General features: G+C 34.7%; 1 protein-coding gene across 2 annotated transcripts in view; it reads left to right on the top strand.

Moving 5' to 3' along the window:
- Positions 1 to 13571, top strand: part of IPMK (inositol polyphosphate multikinase) — a 41231-nt gene extending 27660 nt beyond the window's left edge. For both annotated transcript variants that reach the window (XM_070611361.1, XM_070611354.1), the window contains exons 5-6: positions 6737 to 6818; positions 8338 to 13571. In XM_070611361.1, the coding sequence (XP_070467462.1) occupies positions 6737 to 6818; positions 8338 to 8960 (705 nt within the window). In that variant the 3' untranslated portion in view covers positions 8961 to 13571. The remainder of the gene's footprint in view (positions 1 to 6736; positions 6819 to 8337) is intronic.
- The last annotated feature ends 9893 nt before the right edge of the window (positions 13572 to 23464 follow it).

Here is a 23464-nt window from a genome sequence, read left to right as displayed (position 1 = left end):
CTCTCAGTTCTATTCTCTTGATCCAGATTGTCTATTTCTATGCCAGTACCACACTGTTGTCTTTTTTTTTTAATTTCAACTCTATTGAGGTATAATTAACATATAAAGTTGTAAGATATTTAAAGTTTTAAAGTGTACATTGTGGTGATTTGATATATGTATACATTCCCCCCATCTGGTTAATTAATGCATCCATCACCTAACATCTATCTTTTTTGTGTATGTGTGAGAACATTTAAGTTCTATTCTCTTAGCACATTTCAAGTATACAATACAGTGCTATCAACTGTAGTCACTATGTTTTACATTAGATCCTCAGACTTTAGTCATCTTATAGCTGAAAGTTTGTACCCTTTTACCAGCTTCTCCCTATTTCCCCCATCCTCTAGTGCTTGGCAACCACTTTTCTGCTTTCTGTTTCTATGAGTTTGACTTTTCTTTTAGATTCCATGTATAAGTGATGTCAAACAATATTTGTCTTTCTCTGTCTGGCTTATTTCACTTAGCGTAATGCAGTTAAGGTCCATCCATGTTGTTACAAATGGCAAGATTTCCTTCACTTGAGAATAATATTCCATTGTATTTTTATTTTTTATTTATTTTTTATTAATTTTTTTCCTTCCCAAAGCCCCCCAGCACACAGTTGCACATTCTTGGTTGCGGGTCCTTCTAGTTGTGGCATGAGAGATGCCACCTCAGCATGGCCTGATGAGCAGTGACATGTCTGCGCCTAGGATCTGAACCGGTGAAACCCTGGGCCTCAGCAGCGGAGTGCGTAAACTTAACCACTCAGCCACAGGGCCAGCCCCTCCATTGTATTTTTATACCATATCTTTATCCATTCATTCATTCATGGATACTTTAGGTTGTCCGTATCTTGGCTACTGTGAATAATGCTGCAGTGAACATGGCATGGAGATATTTCTTCGATAGCCTATTTTCATTTCCTTGGATGTATACGCAGAAATAGAATTGCTGGATCATATGGTATTTCTATTTTTAATTTTTTTGAGGAACCTCCATAATGTTTTCCGTGGTGGCTGCACCAATTTACATTTCTACCACTGGTGCCGAGGAGTTCCCTTTTCTCCATATTCTCACCAACACATGCTTATTATCTCTTGTCTTTTTGATGATAGCCATTTTCACAGCTGTGACTGCTATCTCATCATGGTTTTGATTTGCATTTCCCTGATGATTAGTGATGTTGAGTACTTTTTGATGTTCTGTTGGCCATTTAGATGCCTTCTTTGGAAAAATGTATATTCAGTTCCTCTGCCCATGTTTAAATCAAATTGGCTTTTTTTCCTATTATATGAGTACTTTTATATTTTGGATATTAACCAGTTATCAGATATGTGATTTGCACGTATTTTCTCAGAACCGCACTAACTTGATTAACTGTAGCTTTGGAGTAAGTTTTGAAATCAGGAATTGTGAGACCTCCAACTTTGTTTTTCGTTTTTGAGATTGTTTTGACTATTCTGAGTCCCTTAAATTTCCGCGTGAATTTTAAGATCAACTTGTCAGTTTTGGCAAAGAAGTGCCAGCTAGGATTTTGGTATGGATTATGTTGGATCTGTAGGCCAATTTGGGTTCCCCTCTTTTTGTTCTCATATCTTCCTTTATATAGTATTTGACAGTTTATAATTACATATTGTTTACTTATCTGAGAAAAGGCATGATTGAAGTGTGAAATAAAATGATAATGTGAATATAGATTTAATTATACAATTCTGGAATATTCAGATTGGGAGATAAATCTTGAATTTTCACAGGAGTAATGTTAGGATTAAGTTTTTCAAATGATTTATTTCTTTAGTAGGTGATAAATTCATTGAATTTTTTAATCACAGTGGGTTTATAGACTAATAATAAAGATAGACTTGGATAATTTTAGAATTGATGTTCCAAATTTTAAAAGTTTCCCCCCAGGACAGTCATGCCTTTAAATAAAAAAACCTTGGATATCACTGAGTAGATGGAGGTTCACCAAATACATGTTTTTAAATAGTTTTCTGTTATGTTTAACCAGTAGTGAAAGAAATTTCGTGGGCAGAATAACTTGCTGATTTTCTGTGCTGATTTAGGAATTCTTTATTTTTAAATGATTTTCAGCAATTATACTCTTATTTCCTTGATTCCAACATGGGGTAGATGATAAGACACCATTGATAGAATAAGAAGATTTGTTAAGATATGTATTTTAAAAGAGATAGAAACATAATAGGGCCTATAAGAGAAAGGGAGTCAAGAGAGGAGGGGTATAGAGTGACTTTGGAAAAGGTGGTATTTTGAACTGGTGGCAAGGGAAAATAATAGCTAGAAAACCAAGAAGAAGCAGAGCATATTGTGAACTGTTAGGAGTTTATGCAAGGTGACTAGAGCATACCATATATGGATAGGTGGAGTGTATATTGTCTTAAAGGATCATACTTGAGAGAAGTTAGTATATCAGCAACTTGCTTTGAGACTTACTGGTTTTTTGAAATAGGGTCCTTAAGAGTTAACTATTGTGTACATGGTTAATTTTCCAATTTTTGTATTGACTGTGAAGACATGTGCTATGTAATTATAGGGATTTATTATTGAAATAAAATCTGTAGAAATTCACCTGAAATTAAAACATGTAATTAAGACTTTAGAATGATTTAATTTTTAGATGTTTCTGTATGTTTTTTGTGACAACTTAAATTTTTGACAAAGAAATACCCTTTGGAGAGAAATAACCTTTCTTAACCACTGATTCCTGATTACTTGATACTTCTCTTTTGATCTTGATTGATCACGTTATCTAAAAATCAGAATCACTCTGTATATCTTTTTTCTTTATAATACTGAGTCACTGTCTTCAAATCTCTCCTTCCCATGAATTGATTTAATATGAAATGTATTTCACTAAAGATATTTCATTTTGTTTGCACCTGACATAAGTTCATATAAAATAATCAACTTATATAGTGAAATATGATCCAGTAAGTGCTGGAGCTTACTTTTGCTTGTCATTCTGTCCTACTCGTGTCTCCCAGCTTTCCTTTCCATTAAAAAAAAATTAGGTACCTTTTTTGCTACATATTTACATATTTTCAAGATGGGAGTATAAATTTTGATTTAGAAATATGTTTGCTACTGACCAAGGCTGGGAAGTAGGTAGAGACTGGAGAAATTCTCAGATCTCTTTCCATTCTAGCTTTAACTAGTAACGTAAAAATAAATAGAGGGAGAGGGAATATCAACAAATATCAATAATATCAGTAAACTGAAACTATTTAGCTTTAGTCTATATGTGAAATTTAGATTCTCATATGTGAAATTTAATTTAGCTCAGATAATATACCGCTGAATAGTAGAATGGTGACTCTTTTTATTTTGAGAATCCTCTTTTTTTTGGTGCATTTCCTGGTTTGTAGTTTATATGACTATGACTTGAAAATTTTCTGTTTTTTTGTTTTTATTCAGATTTGTAATTTATTCAGATTATTATTTTTCTCAATTTCATCCTTTTTATTGTGACATAATTGACATATTGTGTAAGTGTAAAGTGTACAACAGGTTGACTTAATACATTTGCATATTGCAATATGATTACCACCATAGCACTAAGTAACACCTATATCACATTGAGAATCCTCCTTTAAACATATTTATGTGTATAGAGAACATAAGTTGTTTCTGTTTTTGTTTTATAAACATTTTGGATGTGCTTAAGTGTTCCTACAAAAACATTTTTTCCTGTAATCAAATATAATTTTTGGTGTTTATAAAGTGCTTTCTTCCATTCATAGTAACAATTTTTAAAGATAAATTGTCTCTCTTTAATGGGCTGTATGTGTATATAAGAACATGGTTGTATTTGAACTTTTCCAATGACTTGAAGCATTTGAGATAGATGATAATTAGCTATGCGAAACTGGGAGTTACAAAATATCAATTTGTTAAGTTAATATATTCTTAATGCTTCTTAAAAATGTATTTAACTAAAATTTGAGAAGTTACAAAGTTGTGTGGTTCAAACTCCAAAAAATATAAAAATATGCAGAGTGAGAAGTCGCCCTCCACAGAGAATACCGTATTCTATTTTTTTCTCCAGCGTATCCTTCCAGAGGTATGTTACACATTTAAAAACAAGTACTACAGGGGGTGGCCCAGTGGTGTAGTGCTTAAGTTCGCATGCTCCACTTTGGTGGCCCGGGGTTCGTGGATTCAGGTTCTGGGCACAGACCTACACAGCACTCATCAAGCCATGGTGTAGCATCGTCCCACATACAAAAATAGAAGAAGGTTGGCACAGATGTTAGCTCAGCAACAGTCTTCCTCACCAAAAACAGAAAAACAGGTACTGCTGATATGTGTTCTATTATCACAAATCCTGCTTTGAACACTGTTGCATATCTTCGTTTTTTGTCCATTTAACATATCATGCCATAATTTGAACAGTTCTCTTTGATGGATTCTTTGATTGTTTCCAATCTTTTGCTATTACAGGTGAGTAACCAGAGACCTACCTCATTCCACCAGTAAGCTAGCATATTTATGGGATAAGTTTCTAGGGGGGAATTGCTTGGCTTATGTGCGTTTATAATTTTGGTAGATATGAGCATCTGCCGGATACAGAGCAGTAGTTTTGAACCAGGGGCACTTTTGCTGCCCAGGGGGACATTTGGCAATGTCTGGAGACATTTTTGGTTGTCACGGTTTTGGGGAGGGCTGTGGTCCTGGTATGTTTGAGAGCTGTTTGATTTTCGTGAACTCTTCAGGTCCTTTGTTTATTTTCCCATAAGAGTATATATGTCCTTTGTTTGTCATAAATTTCCAATACTGTTTGTCTATTTGTGTTTTGATTTCTCCATGGTAAAAACACCGTGAACATTTTTTAAATATTTTATGTGGTGGAAATTGCTGAGTTTTGGTTGGAAATACCTTCCTAGTTATCAGTTATTCAAAGATTCTTTCATGTTGATGGGGGGAGGGCACTTGTATCATTTCCTTTTGTGCATTTTGATCTTTGATGTATTTGGAATTTATCCTTGCATAAAGTGTAAATACAGCTTTTTTTTTTCCCAGATCACTACTTAATCATACTAACACCATTTAATAAATAATTAATCTTTTTCTGCTGATTTAAAATATCATAACATACAAACTTGTCATATGTATTTAAAATATATTTTAACAGAATCAGTATCTCAAAGAGATACTGTTTATTGCAGCATTATTCACAGTAGCCACGATATGGAAACAACCTAAGTGTCTGTCCACAGATGAATAGATAAAGAAGATGTGGTATATATACACAATGAAATATTAGCCATGAGAAAGAAAGAAATCCTGCCATTTGTGACAGCATGGATAAACCCGTAGGGCATTTTACTAAATGCAATAAGCCACGCAAAGAAAGACAAATACTGTATGGTATCACTTCTATGTGGAATCAAAAAAGAAGCCAATGTCATAGAAACAGAGAATAGAATGGTCGTTTCCAGGGGCTTGGGGAGGGAGAAATGGAAAGATGTAGGTGAAGGGGTACAAACTTTCAGTTATAAGATGAAGAAGTTCTGAGGATCTATTATACAGCGTGGTGACTATATTTAATAATTATGGTATTGTAAACTTGAAATTGACTGAGAGTAGATTCTAAGCATTCTTCCCACACACACAGAAAAAACGAGTTAATTATGTGACGAGATGGGAGTTAATTATCTTGATCTTGGTAATCATTTCACAATGTCTGTGTATACTAAATAATCACATTGTACACTTTAAATATGTACAGTTATGTTTGTTATTTATTCCTCAATTAAGTTGGAAAAAAATAAGTTTGTTTTAATGTCTAGTAAGATGGCAAAGTTAGTCCCTCGTTGCTAATGTTATTTCGATTTTTTCTGGCTATTCTTATTTTTCTATATGAACTTCAGAATTAGCTTATATGGTTAAAAATTGTCAGTGTTTTATTATAATCTCATTTTAAGTAGAGATTAACTTAAGTAGAATTGCTATCTTTTATGATGTTGAGGCTTCCTCTCTGAGAACATGGGTGTGTGTTTGTGTGTATGTCTTAGGACTGTTTTAAAGATCATACGTTTATTTAGTTTATTTCTATGTCTTATTTCTTTTTTGTTGCATTTGTAAATGGGATCTTCCATTACAATTTCTAAACAATTATTTGTATATATGAAAGCTGTTTTCTGTTTACTAATTTGTACTCAGTCACCATTTCGTTTTCATTGTTTGTATTAGTTTTTCATTTGATTTTACAGTATATAACTATTACCTACAAAGAGTAATATTTCTGTCTCCTCCTTTCCAAATTATTACATCTTTGATTTCTTTCTCTTGTCTATTTGCATTTATTAGAAACTCCAGAACAATATTAGATAGTAATGATGATGGAAGACATTGTAAGAGAATACTTTTTGTGGAAGTTTCTTGTGTTTTACGACAGATACTTCCTTATTTCCACTTTAAACTTGAAACTAATTTTTGTTGGATTGAGATAGATAATTTTCATATTGGGAATATTCATTTCCCTTTTAAAGAATTTTCATCAATAGTGGATATAAATTTCTTAAATGAGTTTTTGGCATCTGTTGATGTGACGATGTGATTTTCTTCTTAGATCCATTAGAATGAAATATATGAGTAGATCTTCCCATCTTTTACCATCCTTGCATTGCTAGGGTAAACTCCACATGGTCAAGGAATATTAGTTTTTAATATTCAGTGCTTTTTCTGACAGGTTTATCATGTTCATTCTGATACCTATGAAACACAAAACCAGCACTATGGAAGAAGCTTAACAAAAGAAACTCTAAAGGATGGTAAGGATTGAAAAACCATATTTCAATGCCTGTATTACTGCATGGTTGTCACAATAATTCTCAAGTGATTTCAGTTTTAACTCTCTGTTGGTATAAATAAATAAATAAATAAATAAACTTTACAAAAAATAATAAATAAATAAACTTTAAAAAAAATAAACCTTAGATGCACAGAATTAGATTAATCATAATCTTTAGTTCATGATACACCAAAACCATAGGTCCATGAATGGCCCTCTTTTACATTTTTATTCATTTTTTATTTATTAATATACTTTAAAAAAGTAATGGATATCTGTGAACCAACCATCTAGTTCAAGTACTGGAACTAGAGATTGTCTTTGAAATCATAGAATATAGATTATAGTATATTAAAACTGCTTGTTTTATAACACACTTTAAAATGTGTGTTATAGCATGTAATGTATTTTTATTGAAATTTCCTTCATATAGTTGAGCTATATAAGCTACATAATGAATAAACAAGTGGCTTTAAAAGTAGTTTAAATAAAGTCTGTTAACATATATGCTTCTAAAATATTTATGGCCATTACAAAAGAAATGATATCTTGGATTTCTGGAAATACTATTCTATTAGGAGTTTATTCTTAGCTCTACCTAAGATGAGGAAGAGCTTATGAATAGTGTAAGGAGTTTGAAGAATAATTTTTATTTTATGTATAGAAAACAAACATCCACAGTGTGATCTTAACAATTAGTTTCTGCCTTGGTATACTTAATCAATAGCAAGATAATAGTCCAATTGACTCTTGATTAATATTTTCCAGGCTAATCTGAATGTTTTTTAGCAGTTTCTATCCCAGAGTGGAGGAATAAGCTATTTAAAAACAAAAATCAAATTATGTAATATGCCCATAAATTCCCAATTATGATAAATTAGGCATAGATAATTTTAAAAGAGGCCTAATAATCTGATATATTAAACATTTAAAAGTCAATTTTGAATAACATACTCAACCTGGAGTAGTGCTGATCCCCAAAGTGAGCATAACTTTTGTGAAAAGACTGATTTAATCAGTACTATAGAAAACAAAAAACTTATGACAGGTACAATTTGTTATGTTGGTAATGGGCTGTTGACACCATTAAAAATGGTTACGATTTAACTCTAGGTTTTAGATTAGTTCTTGAGTGTTATTCTAACAAACAAGTAATCTTACTATCAAATCTTTTACGATAGCAAATGAAACAAATGTTGGAATGATATTCTTTAAGAGAATATGTATAGAGAGAAATAAACCATCAGTCTACCTGTAGTAAATGTTTTTGTCCGAATACAATCTTTCACTTTACCTAAGTGTCATTTAAATGTTTTCTAGTAAGGGCATCTTCACCAGAAATTAAGTTGAGGTCCAAGTTTCTGTGTCTGACTGGAATTCTTACCTGTTCAGTTAATTTCAAGGAGTGATGGGAAAAAGTTGAAGAATTATATCTAAGATGAGTTTACTTCCCAAGTGATAGCTATTTCACTATAATAGTAATATTTTCCTTTTTATAGGAGTCTCCAAGTTTTTTCATAATGGATTCTGCTTAAGAAAAGATGCTATTGCTGCCAGCATTCAGAAGATTAAGAATATTCTGCAGTGGTTTGAAAGCCAGAAGCAGCTTAACTTTTATGCAAGTTCATTACTGTTTGTTTATGAAGGTTCATCTCAGCCATCTACTACAAAATCAAATGACAGAACTTTGGCAGAGAAGTTTTTGTCCAAAGGACAACTTGCAGACACGGACGTACTGGAGTACAATAATAACTTTCATGTGTTAAGTTCCACAGTGAATGGAAAAATAGAGTCGTCAGTAGGCAAAAGCTTGTCCAAGATGTATGCTCGTCACAGAAAAATGTATTCAAAAAAGCATCACAGTCAGACTTCATTGAAAGTTGAAAATATAGAGCAAGACAATGGATGGAAAAGCATGTCCCAGGAACATTTAAATGGAAATGTGCTTTCCCAACTGGAAAAGGTTTTCTACCATCTTCCCACTGGTTGCCAAGAGATTGCAGAAGTAGAAGTACGAATGATAGATTTTGCTCATGTGTTCCCTAGTAATACAGTAGATGAGGGATATGTCTATGGGCTGAAGCATTTAATTACTGTATTGCAAAGTATTTTAGATAATTGAATCCTTTGCTGCAGTCTTTTTAAGAGGTGGGGCAATCATAATGAAGAGCAGCAGCAGTCAATATCTCTATACTTGTAATGCTATGTAAGAAATTTGTATTGTGAATCTACATTTTATTTGTCTTTATACTTTTGGTAGAAGGGTTAACTTTTTTATAATCTTACTCAGGAAAACTAATTATTTGTTCATTAGAAAACTATGAAGAATAAAGAAACTTAGGAATGTTGAGCAGGGAATGTGGTGGTACATGGCTTATACATGTATTTGGCTCAAGCAACACACAAACCATTTTTCAGTCATTGAGTTCAATTTTCTGTAGCCAATTTATCAGGAAATCTCTGTCCACCCAACCTTGACAATGAGCCATATCTAAACTCATTACATTATTAGAACACTTTCAAAAATCTAGAAAGCACAGATTGAAATACTTAGTATTGCTATGTATGAAGTTATTAAAACTGGAGAAAATTCTACTTCAGAAATAAGTACTGTTTAGGTTTTATATTAAAAGTTAAGACCAGCATATCAAAGGTGCTTCTTAGTGAAATGATTTAGAATTTTCCATTTCAAAAGCAGATTTTCCCTTTAATTTTCCTTTATATTCATATTTCAAAATGTTACACTTCATGAAAAAGATAATTGAAATGGACAACAACAACAACAACAAAAATCTTGAAATTAAGGGCACTAGTAATTACACTTACCAGGATGAGAAGAGAGAAGTAACTTGCAAGGAACAAGGTGTTTTGTTTTAAAATCTTTACTTTATGGGAAAATGTACTACCTTGTGAAAAGTTTTAGAAACCATATAGTACCTTTTCCTCTAACTGCAGCTTCAAAAAGGTGGGTGATTGAAGCGTTATCTTATTTCTCCTTTAAATAAATATTGAGTTTTTTCTTCTAAAATCCGAATATTTAAATGTCCCCATTTAATTAAGCAGTAGTATAAATATATGTTGCTAAAAATAGTCTTTCTGAGAATTCTAATAAGCAGGAAAGAACAACATGCAATATTGTGAATGTTACCAAAAGTGCTATGTGTAAATTAGTGCATCCTCTAGAGTTTGGTGCATATCTAAATCCATGCTTCTATTTCACCCAAAAGTTTTATATCATATTCAAGAGAGAAATTTTAATTTCCTGGAGAGGAGGGCAATGCTGTTTTCCCTGGAAAAATTAGATTCTTAAGTATTATCTTTTACACATCCACTACCTTTTTAAAAATAACTATTTGTTATTGAAAACACTTAAAACTTTGAAATTAAATTTGCAAATAGGTTAGATGTTTATGCTGTCATTACTTGCACTTTGATTCACTAATAACCCATTTAAGTAGTTAACAGTTTTGCCATATTCCTGGAAAATGTTTCAGAGTTGTGAATTGTTAAACTTTTTCCCCTAGAGTTACAAATTAAACGTTTAAATCCAAACATCTTTTTTTTTGATGTGGAGGAAAGTATCACAATTTTAGGTTTATTTCACCTTCTCAACCCTCTCTGAGCGCCGTTTGCAAATATCTGAGCACAAACAGAAGTACCACATATTCTGAATTCTATGCTTAGTAAATCTGTTAAACCTGAATAACTTTAAAATCCATATGCATTTTGTTATTGTTTAAAATTTTTTATTTAGAGTCAGTGTAAGTATTTTCCATAAGGACTTCATATTTTTCTCTACTGCCTAATGGGTATTGCTGTTGCTTTTTTTTGTGGGGATGATTTCAGTCATAATTAGTAGTCAGAAACTTTTTAGTTTTATACTTTTTGTCTCCTACAGTACAGACTTTTGTTGTTGTTGTTGTTATTTGGATAGTGGTTCAATAAATCTTAAGCTCGGATAATTAAACACTATTTTGAATCTGAACAAAAATGAGGCTTTTTTTGTATGGGATGATATCAATCAGCCTATGTACAATCAATTTAATAAGTTTAAGTATTATCAGATTTTTTGCACATTTTAGCTCAATAAAGTCTGAATCAACTGTTCCAGATTTTCTTTATCCGTATTTGGAAATATAGTTTTGTAAAATCAGTGTCTTACTTTTTGATACAATAGATCATGTTTTGTTTTAATAAAACAAGAAGCGCTTTTATCTTTTGTTTTTCAGGGAAGGGATTAACATTTAATTCTGTTTGTTTACATTTTTTATCACTGTCATCCAATGCCCATCTTGTGTTACTTTACAAGTAAGCTTACATGTAACAGAATAAGCATCTGTTTATGTAATCTACATATGACTATTTTACTATCTATTCCAGTCATTTAACATTATGCTGAAATTTACCACTGTGGGGCTGAATAATCACTATTCACCAAGCATAGTTAAACATTTAAATGTTTAAGAAATAAGAATAATAAGGATATAGTTTGGGTTAATAGGATTATCATAGTTTTTTCCCCCTAAGGAAATGTAAGTAATGATTTTAGTGTATTTCTTATGGAATACACTCATAAAAAGGACTATAAGCAATTGTGGATAGTGAATAATACATTTCTCTAATAAAAATTTAAATTGTGTAATAGTTTTATAATAAAGTATTTACATTAATTGATATTTTAATATGGATGGAAGTTGCATAGATTCAAATAAATTAAAAGTTGATAAATACTAAATATTTTATCTAAATAGTTTTTCAAGAAACAATTGTGAAAATGTGTATATTAAATGGCTCTGACATGGAGCTTGTGGTATTTTCAACTCAGTATTCATTATTCTTTGTTTTATGTGTCTGGAAAGATTGTACTTACTATGCCTCTTTACACTACAATTTGCTGTTGTGGGGCTTTCGATTGTGTTCAACCAAATAACTTTTTTCTGCATTTTGATTGAGTACAATTTGCTATTTTATGATTTCCAAGATGCTGTTCTTCATATCGTCTTTATAACATCTGCATATCAAATTTACAACATAACTTAAGAAAAAGGAATTAATTTTCAGAGATATGTCACTGGCACTTTTATTGTTTTACGTGACTGAAAACATTTGTTTCTAGGATTTAGACTATTGTAGAAGATGTAGGATGAAAGAAAACGGTAGAACAATGAAAGTTTTATTTGTGAAATTACAGAAATTTTGTCCACTCTTAAAGCATTGTCATTTAGTACCAATTTCTCTTAGCAGGTGGCATTTGATACTTAAGCTTGATTTGCTTTAAAAATTGTTTACAGTGCTTTGTAATAATCTTCCTTATTCAGTGCCTTTAACCTTGATTTGATGTATTTGTAGCCTTAGTTATTCTTCTATTACATCCTACGTTTTCATAGTCTAGACATCAATTTCTTTTAAAAATTTGTCAATTTGGGTTTGTAAAGAGGTAGCAATTTTCTATTAATGCTTTGCAAAGGAAAACAAGTCGAGTTGCCTTTGGAGGCCAGGCTTCTTAGTTCATTCAGAAATACTTACTGGATGTCTACCATGTGCCAAGCATTTTTAGCCCCTGAATATGCAGTTGTGAACCAATCAGACGAAGCCCTAATCACTTCCAGCATTCTTTCTCCATGGGGTGGGGTTGAGGGCTTAATTAAAATAGAGATACAGAGAAATATGCATTTAAAGATAATAAAGTTAACTAGCATTTGAGTTTGTGTAAAGATAAAGTAATTATTGAGTTGAAGCATTACCAATATGTTAGAGAGGTTAAAAATAATACTTTGTAGCATTGTAACCTTTATTTGACTTCTGAGTTCAGGTAGTGATTATAGATAGCATAAAAAGGCCTTAATTTTTCACTTTTCTTGCTGGTAAGGGTACGTTTACTTAGACTGTCCATTTAGAGTAGTGTTTTAACATAACGTTACTGTGAAAAACATTCTATTACATATTCACAAGCAAATTACTGCACATTTTTAAAATTGTATTTTACAATTTAGTACAAATACTTTAGGCCTCAATCTTATCTTCAAATCACTGGTATTTTAAATTTGGCAATGAATATAAAATTACTTTTTGGCTTACAAAGTGATTGTATTGTTACTTAAAATACTTGTTAATATTTTAAGAAGGTTGGAGTCTCCATTTTTGGGGATTTAATGTTTAAATTCTTATTTTGATAGAGTCTAGTAAGGGGAACTAGTACTCATTTGATTAAACAAATTAGAATATACTTTCAAAAAGTTTTTTAATTGTTAAGCTTTGTCATTTTTGGGGTTAAAATCTGGCCTGGTGTTCACTTACATATTAACAAATTTAATTATGACATAAAATAGTCTTAACTATCATGTATGATGCACTTGCATATAAATGAAAATGGTGTGCACAAAGACACTTTACTATGGGAGCTATACTGGAAGATTTATGAAAGCATGTGAAATTGCACCTAAAATTGTGTTATTAGTGACTATGCTAAATTTATTGTACTTGATGAATGAATGTATTTAGTCTAGTCAAAGTTACTTTGGTTTAAATGTCTAAACAATGTCTCTTTTTTTTAATGTGTTTGTAATTTGTACTATTGATGGGGGTATTCCTGGACTGCAGGGGTTATTGTCAATGTGATTTGTGTTTTTATTTTATAGAATCATCTAATGTGATATACCGATTTTTATAAGTGATATTTAGATAATTCTAATAACTGTATATTTGACAACCTATTAAAATGTTTTGCATTGGAGCTTTTTTCATTAATTGTAATATGCTAACGAACAACGGTAATTTTAATTTATTCATTTAACAAATACTTGAGTGCATGTTATGTACCAGAGACTATAGGAATCATTAGGGATTCAGAGATGATTACGACAGGATGTAATTGAAAGAAGCATATGCACTGGAAATGAAAAAGTATGTAAACTCTTTTGTTTGAATATTTATTTTTCTATCATAGACTAAAATCTTTGGAATCAACCTAATAGGACAAGTGAACTATGGGAGGAACAAATTGACATGACTATGAAAATATATAGTTTTAAAGCTTCAGGAGTAGGTAAGATATTTTTGCGTGTATTTTAAATTTCATGAATCAGTTAATTAGTGACCAAGTTATTCTTTCTGTCATTAATTAAAAAGAGAGGACACTGTCAAATACCTTCCCTTTACTAGGCACTGTATTTGACTTTGGAGATTTTAAAAATTTGAACAGGAGATTCAGTACCTGTCCTCAAGATATGGACCATCTGGTAGAAAGAAAAAACCATATAAATGTGGGATAAAATGTTATTGGGGCTATGATTGATACTTATCAATATCCAGCAGGGCTGTGAAAGAGAAGGGAGTCAGTTCTGATAGCATGCAGGAGGAAGAGGGTCTGTGATTCATAGTCTCTTAGCAATCTTGAGTAGAGGCTCTGGAAGGTTGTATGGCATTCCTGTTTAGTGCATGCTCCTGTGCACTGTGTGGAGGAGCAATACTGTGGGGAGGAGCAATACTGTGTGAAGTGTCTTTTGTTAAGACTGGCTGCCTAACTGCTGAAAATAACAGGGAGTCACCACTGCTATAGTCCCCAAGTTACAGCTAAGTGTAAGAACTAAATAAAACCTGAAATGAAATAATAAGTGAAAATAATAATTAAAAGTAAAAATAATCACTTGGAGATTTTGTTGAAAATGCATGTTCTGAATGGGATCTGTGATGCTCCTGGTCTGTGGACCACACTTTGAGTAGCGAGATTTTCAACAAGTTCTTTGGGAGTGGAGTGTGCAGTAGAACTTGGAACACTTTGATCCAAGCAACTGGAGCTGTTTGAAAACCAGGAAAGAGTGCTGAGAAAGAAGTGAAATTTCTTTCAGAGAAAGAAGTGAGTTTATAATGTGACAAAACACAATCAGCAATGGCTCGAAATAATACTGGCCATTCTCAATTGGAAGAAAAGTTCATCAGCTGTGTCAGGCCATTAACTCTTCCTCCTGCAACAGGTCTTAGGAATCCTGTGATAATAGACTTGTCTTTTTCTATTGTGTGTGTCATTGGCCTTTTTTGTGTGTGAATGATAACTACTTTGTCAACTGAAGAAAACATTCTGCATATGCTCATTAATTACATTGTACTTGCCATCTAACATTCAAGAGATGCTTTAGGCATAAATGACATGGTTTGGATACTCTCAGGTCTTTTAAGCTGAAGCTTTATGTTTCTGAGAGAAGTTAGGAAGGCCTTTAAAATTAGTAATATTTGACAAAGTGCCTTGGGCTGGGCACAAAGAAGATGATGAATGTGAGGCATTGTGTGGATGCTTGTTAGTCTGGAAGATTAAACAGTATCACCTCACACGTTTTGAAGATGGTAAACTTAAGGTAAGCAGCTTTATAGCTTCTGAGGCTTGAATCCAGTTAAAAAAAGATCACTTGTTTTTGTAAATTTGTGAGGAAACTATAATACCATAACTTTTACTTCTCATCGGTCTTTCATTTTCCACTCCCTATTATGGTTGACCCTAACCCATCCAGGTTATGCCACAGAGAGAGAGGACAATCTAAATATTGGGCTAGCCTGACCACTCTGTCAGCAGTTATTGCTTCATAACTCCCCAAAATGTAAGTGGTCTAAACAACCCCCCTTTATTATTTGTATGGGTCTGCAAGTCAATTGGGTGGTTCTGTGGATCTTGGCTGGACTTACTCATGTTTCTCTAATCAGCTGGCAGATCATCTGAGTGGGGGCCTGGGCAGGGAGGGTTGTCAGCTAGTCTAGGATGACTGGGATGAGGTGACTCTCACATTCTATCAGCAGGCTAGCCCAGGCATTTTCTGCTAGTGGTAGTGGGGGTCCAAGAGAATATGCTGAAACATGCAAACAGGTTTCAAGCTTGTTTGAGTCAAGGTTGCTGCTGTTGCCAAATCTAGAGTCAGTGTAGGAAGACCCCGAAGGAAGGGCATGATGCAGGGAGGTCTCAATGCAATCAACAACATTCTCCAATCTCACACCAACTCCTGTAGGGCACCAGGAAATTGATTCTCGGCTTGTCATGGCCCACGATTTCATAGGAAGCAATGTCAGATCATGTGAGAATGTGGATATTTAATTCTGCTGATAGAGCAGAGGCAGCAGGACAATTCTTACTTTGCATATGCAAAATTTAAAATCTCTTTTCTTGTTCCTTCTTTTAATTTCATCCAGGTTTCCACCCATCACCGCCCGTAGGTAGAACCCACTGGGCCGTCTCATAGTGTTGCCGTCTTCAATTTATGTTACTGTGTTGTTATAATTTGGGGAGTGGTTTTGTATCCTCAGCAATCTTGTCTTATTCATGAACTTCCTTGGTGAGAACTTGCATGTCACTTGATTTTTCTTCCAAGTGTATACAAACTGTTAGGTTTCTATGACAAAAATTATGTTAAAAGTGTACTTTCTATTCCAGTTCAGTTGATGTTAAAACTATTTTTTCATTGAACTAGTAGTTTTGGTTCAATTTTTACGTGCGGAGGCTACTTAATTCTAAAATACTGTTTGAACTTGAAAGTGCTGTTTTATTGACAATTTAGCTGGATTTTAGTTTCCCTAAATCAGAATTTTACTTTAATTCATTAATTGTCACTTTCTCCCTATTTTTTTCTGTTATTAGTATACAATATACCAAAGGGTGAAAATTCTTAGGAAGAATGTCTGTTTACTCCATAGTTTCCCTTCCTGATGCATTTCCTGTTCGTCTTTCCCAGAGGGCATACTATTATGGTTTTTAGCCTTGTAATTTGTTCTGAATATATTCTTGGGGAAAATAAAATTAAGAAGTCTTCTTTTAAGAATGACAACATCTGGGACTCTGGACTTAACTTATCCAAAGCAATCAGTGGGTTTATCCTTAATTTCTGATTTCTAGATATATGGTAATTGTGCGTAACCTCAAGTGGGATGATTCATCAGATGTATGCTCAGGAACTACACAAAGATATGCTGTGTAGCTTTTCCCAGCTGTTTAATCTTTTTTTTTTTTTTGTAGCTTTTGTAGAGAATTTGCTTTTACAAAAGGGCTCAAGTATTTGACTCTTTGAAATGTGATATTCATATCCTTTTCAGTTAAGCCGTAAATAGCAGATAACATATTAGATGCTTCCACATAACAAATCTACAAATAACTTTGTGTCACAGTGTTTTTAAAGTGTTTATAGTAATCCTTCCAAAAGGCATTTGACGATTCCTTACATTTTCAGAAGAAGATATTGAAGGTAAGTGGTGACTAAAAAACACCACCTAAATAACTTTAGGCCAGGAGGTGATAGATATTCTGTAGCCTCTTCCAGAATCATTGTTATTCCCATCTCCTTCCTTAAAACAAAACAAAAGCGAAAGCAAACTCCTGTGAAGTACCTGCTCTCCCTCCTTATTGCAGTCGTCTATTCACAGACCCTCCAGCGATGTCAGATATAGCACCTGGCTTACAGTCATATTCTCCACCTGAGTGACTGAAGTTATTCTTGGTGATTTCCATGTATACATAGGTGATTTTCCTAACACCTTGCCCTCTCAGTCCCTGACCACTCACTTCTTAAGATTCTGTTTTCCACCCCTGCTTCAGCCACTCATTCCGGTGGGCATAGCCTAGACATTGCTAATTATTATCCTGCTCTGCCTCCTGTACTTTCAATTCTCTCTCTCTACTACTTTTAGGTCAACTTTCTCTTTTTGCCCCACCAGGATTATTGATATATCATTCTTGTTTTTCTCCAACCTCCTACCTTCTCAGTCTCTTTTACTGAATCATTCTTTTCACCAACCATTGCATTTTGGTGTACACTGAAGATCAGTCCTCTCTTATATAATAATTCTTCAGATCAGATTCTCAAACTTATTAGACTTAACAACTCTTTCAATAATTAATACTTTATAAAACCACATTTGAAATCCTGAACTAAAACTCATAGATGATATAATCTATTCACACATATAATTTTTTTTAATTTAAAGAATCGAAGAAGATCTAAATAAAGGGAGGGTATACCATGTTTATGGATTGGGAGACTCCCTGTTTTTAAGATGTCGATTCTTGCCAAACTGACCCTTCAACGTGATCCTAATTAAAACCGTAGCAGGGTTTTTCCCCCTTAGAAATCCACAATGGAATTCTAAAATCTGTATGGAAAGGCAAAGGAAATAGAATAGCCAAAACTTTTGAAAAAGAATGCAGTTGTAGGATTAGCACTACCAGATTTCAAGACTCACTATAAAACTATGAAAACTAATAGACTTTGGTAGTGGAGAATGGATAGGCACATAGAGAAATGGTACAGAACAGAAAGTTCAGAAGTAGACCCAAGTATATATAATCAATTGGATTTTTAAAAGCTCCCTTATATAATTGACATGATAAACTCACATATTTGAAATTTGATGTTTTGATATATGTATACACCCTTGAAACTATCACAATAATCAAGATAATGAACATATCAATCAACTCCAAAAGTTTCCTTGTGCCCCTTGGTAATCCCTTCCTCCATCCCCTCCTCACCATCCCCTCTTCCCTCCTCCATCCCCAGGCAAACACTAGTCTGCTTTCAAGTCACTATATATTAGCTTTCATTTTCATCATTTATATACTCTGTTTTTTTGATCTGTCTTCTTTCACTTAGCATAATTGTTTTGGGGTTCATTCTCTAGTTTTCTAATTCAAGGTCACAAAGATTTTTATGTCATGGATGAATCCACCCTCAGAGTTCCCAAATGGACAACCCCCTATGTTTTATGTATGATTCTAAATAAATATACATTGACTGAATCCATGAAATTACATTCTTTAAATTTTTAAAGCACACAGCTTGATATTGCAATGCTTTTTTCTTTTGTAAAGCATTTTCATACTAAAATATATTTCCATTATGATCCCCATTGGATAGGTCAGAGAGCTTCAGCCCAAATAGTTTAACGCTTTCCCTAAGTTATCAGAAACTTGAGTATAAACCCAAACACACCAGAATTCAAAGAGAGTCAAGCTCTAGTCATGAGTTAGGACTATTAAATTATTTAGAAATATCCAAAGGCATGCTAGTTGTTTTTTCTAAACTAGGAGAGAATATTAATTACATTGAGAAAATAGTTTAAGTGGAGTTTCTGTAGTTCAGTGGCCTCTCCTGTAGTGAAAATATTTTCACCTTGTATAATTAGTGCTTCAATGCATTCTCATCAAGTAGCAACCAACATTTTAAAAATCTTAAACAGAAACTGAACAAGAAGAGAAAAAATTAGGTCATATTTCTATATCTGTAAAAGTTTTACCTTAAAATGAAGAAATAAGCTTCTACATAAAAATTTGCAATTTCAGCATTAATGCAGCCATTTTCAGCCTTTTGCCTCTTACAATTCTTTTCCTCTCTCCATCATGTCCATTTTGTGAAAGTGGGAAAAGAATGGCAGAAAGGAAAGGGGCTTTAGAAAGAATGTTTCTGAGGGAACCAAATCTGAGTGAAACCAAGAGATTTATGAGACACTCAGAGCCACACGCTGGGTTCTACAACCTGGATCACTGCTTCCTGTGGGCCAGGCCTGGGAGGTGCAGCGGGGGCAGGCACGGCCCCGCCCGCCAGAGTGCACAGATTATCAGGGAGGCAGAGGCACAGGCAGAGGACGTCAGTACATGAGGCCACTATTGTCCTTTTTACAGATGAGGAAAGTGAGGGTCAGTCTTGTTAACTAATCTTGCCCACTGTCTTGCAGTTAGTAAGTGTTAGAGCTGAGATTTGGATCCAGGGCTGGTGGACCCACCCTTCTCCCCTTACACCAGCCGTCTCTCCCTCCTCCACATTTTAGAGCATGTCATGTGTTCGTCTTTTAGTAACATGAAGTTGGAAATGTCCCACCCAGAGGCAGAAAGACATAGTTTTTAATCCCTCTAAAAGCACTTGGAGAGAAGAAGAATATTATATAAAACTCTGACAAACTTCATTAACACCTCCTCACACCCCTCCCCTACCCCATATACACCAGGTATGTGGAATAGAAGTCCCTCTGTCTCCCCAAAAGGAGAAAAATGCAGGACTCATTCATAAGTTTGAGTTTCCCCAGCTGGACAGAGATGGTGACTCGGAGTTAATCATCTCCAACAATAAATAGAAGAAGGGCCACCAGAAAAGGTGGAGGGAGATTTACTGGGAAAGAGATGATGGCGATATTATCTAACTTGATTGTGCTGGTGGATACACAAATTTGTCTATTTGTCAGAACTCATGGAACTCATAGAAGGGTTGCATTTTGTTATATGTAAATTATACTTCAATAAAGTTGATTAAAATAAGCAACAGGAAATGTGGCGACTGCTCATGCTCTGCCAGTTGTTCTGTTGTAAGACACACATTCTGTTTATTTTCATGGGAACTAAACATTGGAGCACATGGCAGAATACAATATGATTGAAAGCAATATAAATTTTCTGGTTTACAAATGTTAAATATCCTTCCCCAGCAACATTTTTTAGGAGCTTACTATTTTAATCTCTACGTCTTAGACGTCTAATTGTCATTCCAGTTATTCCAAGAAAACAAGTCTGAAAGCCATGCATTCAAATTTAGTTTCTTCTGAGAATTCAACACTTGAACACTCTCCCTTTACCTAGAAGGATGGTTAATCACTAAGTCAGAAAAAAAACTTGGGTTACTTTCTCAAGGACTATCCTTATTTTGGGTCTGATTGTTCTGGACATTTTACAAAATAATTTACCCATGTGATCTAAAGTGTAGTATTAGTAGCTAATATTTATTGAGCCCTAACTGAGTCCCAAGCACTGTACTTTACAAGTTTTAAGCCATTAGCCATTTGGCAGCCAAAGTAATTTGAAATAGTATAGTCACAATGTATTTCAGCTACACTAGAGCACTAAGTCTTCCAAAAAGACTTAGAAAAATATACAGATTCCTTCCTGCTGTTCCCCAGTTCTGTTAATGTCAACACCGTCCTTCCACTTGTCCTTGCAACAAAACTGGGAGTCATCCTTGAGGTCTTTTTTTCCATACATGCCAAATCCATTCCACCAGCAAATCCTGTTGGTTCTACAGTGGTCCTTCCTTATCCTTGGGGCGTGCCTTCCAAGGCCCCCAGTGGATGCCTGAAACAGAGGATAGTACTGAACCCCATATACACTGTTTTTTCCTATATATACATACCTATGGTAAAGTTTAATTTATAAATTAGGCAGAGTAAGAGAATATTCTAATTGCCACATCCCTACTTTTGCATTTTGGAGTCATTAGTAAGTCAACTAAGAGTTACTTGAACAGAAACACTGCAACACTGCGACAGTCCATCTGATAACCGCCAAGGCTACTAAGTGACGAATGGGAGGGTAGCATATACAACATGATACACTGTATAAGGAGATGACTCATGTCCTGGGCGGGACAGAAGGGGATGGTGCAAAATTTCATCATGCTATTCAACTTGGCACGAAGTTTAAAACTTATGAATTATTTATTTCTGGAATTTTCCATTTAATATTTTCTGGACCTCTGTTGACCACAGATAACAGAAACTTCGGAAATGAAACTGCGGATGAGGGGAAAGTACTGTACTTCCAAAACCTCTCCAGACTCTGGCTCCCTCTCACCACCTCCAGCGCTACCACCCTAGTGGAAGTCACCACACTCTCCAGGCTTGCTCACTAGCTTCGTAACTGCTCTCATGCCTTCCTGCTTGCCACCTTATGCTCTTTCTCGACTTAGCAGTGAGAATGATTATTTAAAAATATAAGTGAAATCGTATTACTCTCCTGCTGAAAATTCTCCAATAGTTTCTCATCACACTAGGATAACATCCAAAATACTTGCAATTATTTCTTGAACCTTATATTCTTTAATCTGCAGCTGCCTTTCTGATCTCAGTTCCTACCATTCCTATCGTACTTAGCCCTATGGCTAAGCTGGCACTGCCCGTCTTACAGTTCCTTTATCTTACCCCTGAGGTTTGGACTTGCCTTCACCTGAAACTTTCTGTTCTCACATACTCATACAGTTCTCGCCCACACTTCGCAGGTCCCTGTTCAGGTATCAATGCCGCAGAAGGTTTTTCCCTGAATGAAAATAGGCAGTGCCTCGTCTCTCAGGCATTTTACACTGTCTAGTTTTCCTCCCTAGCACCTATTACTATCAGACACATATTAGTCTATTTAAAATTTATTTGCTGTCTATCTTCCCCTCCTGCCCCTACCAGAAGGGAAATTCCACGAGAGCAGAAGCTTTGCCATTCCTGTCCACTGTTGCTTCCCCAGCCCCTAGAACACTGCTTGGCACAGAGTAGGTGTTCCTCACATGTTACTGAATGAATCAATAATGTCTTTTTGGTGAATCTAAAATTTAAAAAATAGGTAGCAATGATCCTGTTACCCAGTAGCGTCAGGGGCTTATGAAGATTACAAGGCTGTTTGAACATAAATGGCTCTAGACTGCCAAGCTCTTGGTTAGTCTTGCATTACCTATCTTTCATCAGCTTCTCTCTTCTTTTCAACAGAAGCTTTTTAATGGTACAAAAGCTCTGTGTTCAGGATCCTCCCAAACCTCGCCCTACGTGTCCTTTATAATAAAACTGTAATCACACGTTAGTGTTTTCCTGAGTTCTGTGAGTCACTCTGGTGAATTATTGAACCTATGCCCGGGGGAGGGGCAGTCACTGGAACCACTGATTTTGTAGGCAGTTGGTCAGAAGTGTAGATGACCTGGGGCCCCCCAAAGTTGTGACTGGCATCTGAAGTAAGGGCAGTCTTCCTGGGGACTGTGTCATTTAACTTGTGGAGTCTGATGGTGACCCCAGGTGGTCAGTCAGAATCATATTGCAGTACCTAAATGTGTGTTCTGTTTAAAGACACTTTAGTTAATTTAATTGTTGATTCATTAAGATTAAAATCATGGGGGCCGGCCCCATGGCCGAGTGGTTAAGTTGGCGCGCTCCACTTTGGCGGCCCAGGGTTTCGCTGGTTCAGATCCTGGGTGTGGATGTGGCACCACTCATCAGGCCACGCTGAGGTGGCGTCCCACATGCCACAACTAGAAGGACTCACAACTGAAAATATATATAACTATGTACTGGGGGGATTTGGGGAGAAAAATCAGAAAAACAAAAAACAAAAAAAAGATTGAAATCACAGCCAACAGCACTATAACTCATACCTGAACAAATCTAATGTAACCCATGTGTTTTCTTTGTCAGGCATGGCGCAGCCTTCTTCACCTAGGTACAGTAGACAACAGTTCATCACTGTACTCGGAGGGCCCTTATAAACAGCCATATCACCAAAAAAAATCACAAAAATGCGAAAAAAGTAGCACTAAACAAACTGTGAAAAGGATACGTTTACATTATGAGAGCTGAAACAAGAAGGCAGAGCGTTGCCTCAGTCAGCCTCAGCTGACAACCTGCACATTGGGTGACTCAGGTTTTGCTGCTCTGGGAGTGTCTGCAAATGGCTGCAAAAATGCCATGAGTATTGATTTGAGGCTACAAATAAATTTTAGTGAGTAGGTGAATTTACAGATATGGAATCCATGAATAATTAGACTCACCTATATAGACGTAGTATGGATATCAGCCCAGGACAAGGTTGACATGAGGGAAGTCATATTGTAACTCAGAATGACCTCTGACTAACTCACC

Source organism: Equus przewalskii, chromosome 1, assembly GCF_037783145.1.
Source record: "Equus przewalskii isolate Varuska chromosome 1, EquPr2, whole genome shotgun sequence".
NCBI classification, from domain to species: Eukaryota; Metazoa; Chordata; class Mammalia; order Perissodactyla; family Equidae; genus Equus; species Equus przewalskii.
This window is presented reverse-complemented; position numbering and strand designations above follow the sequence as displayed.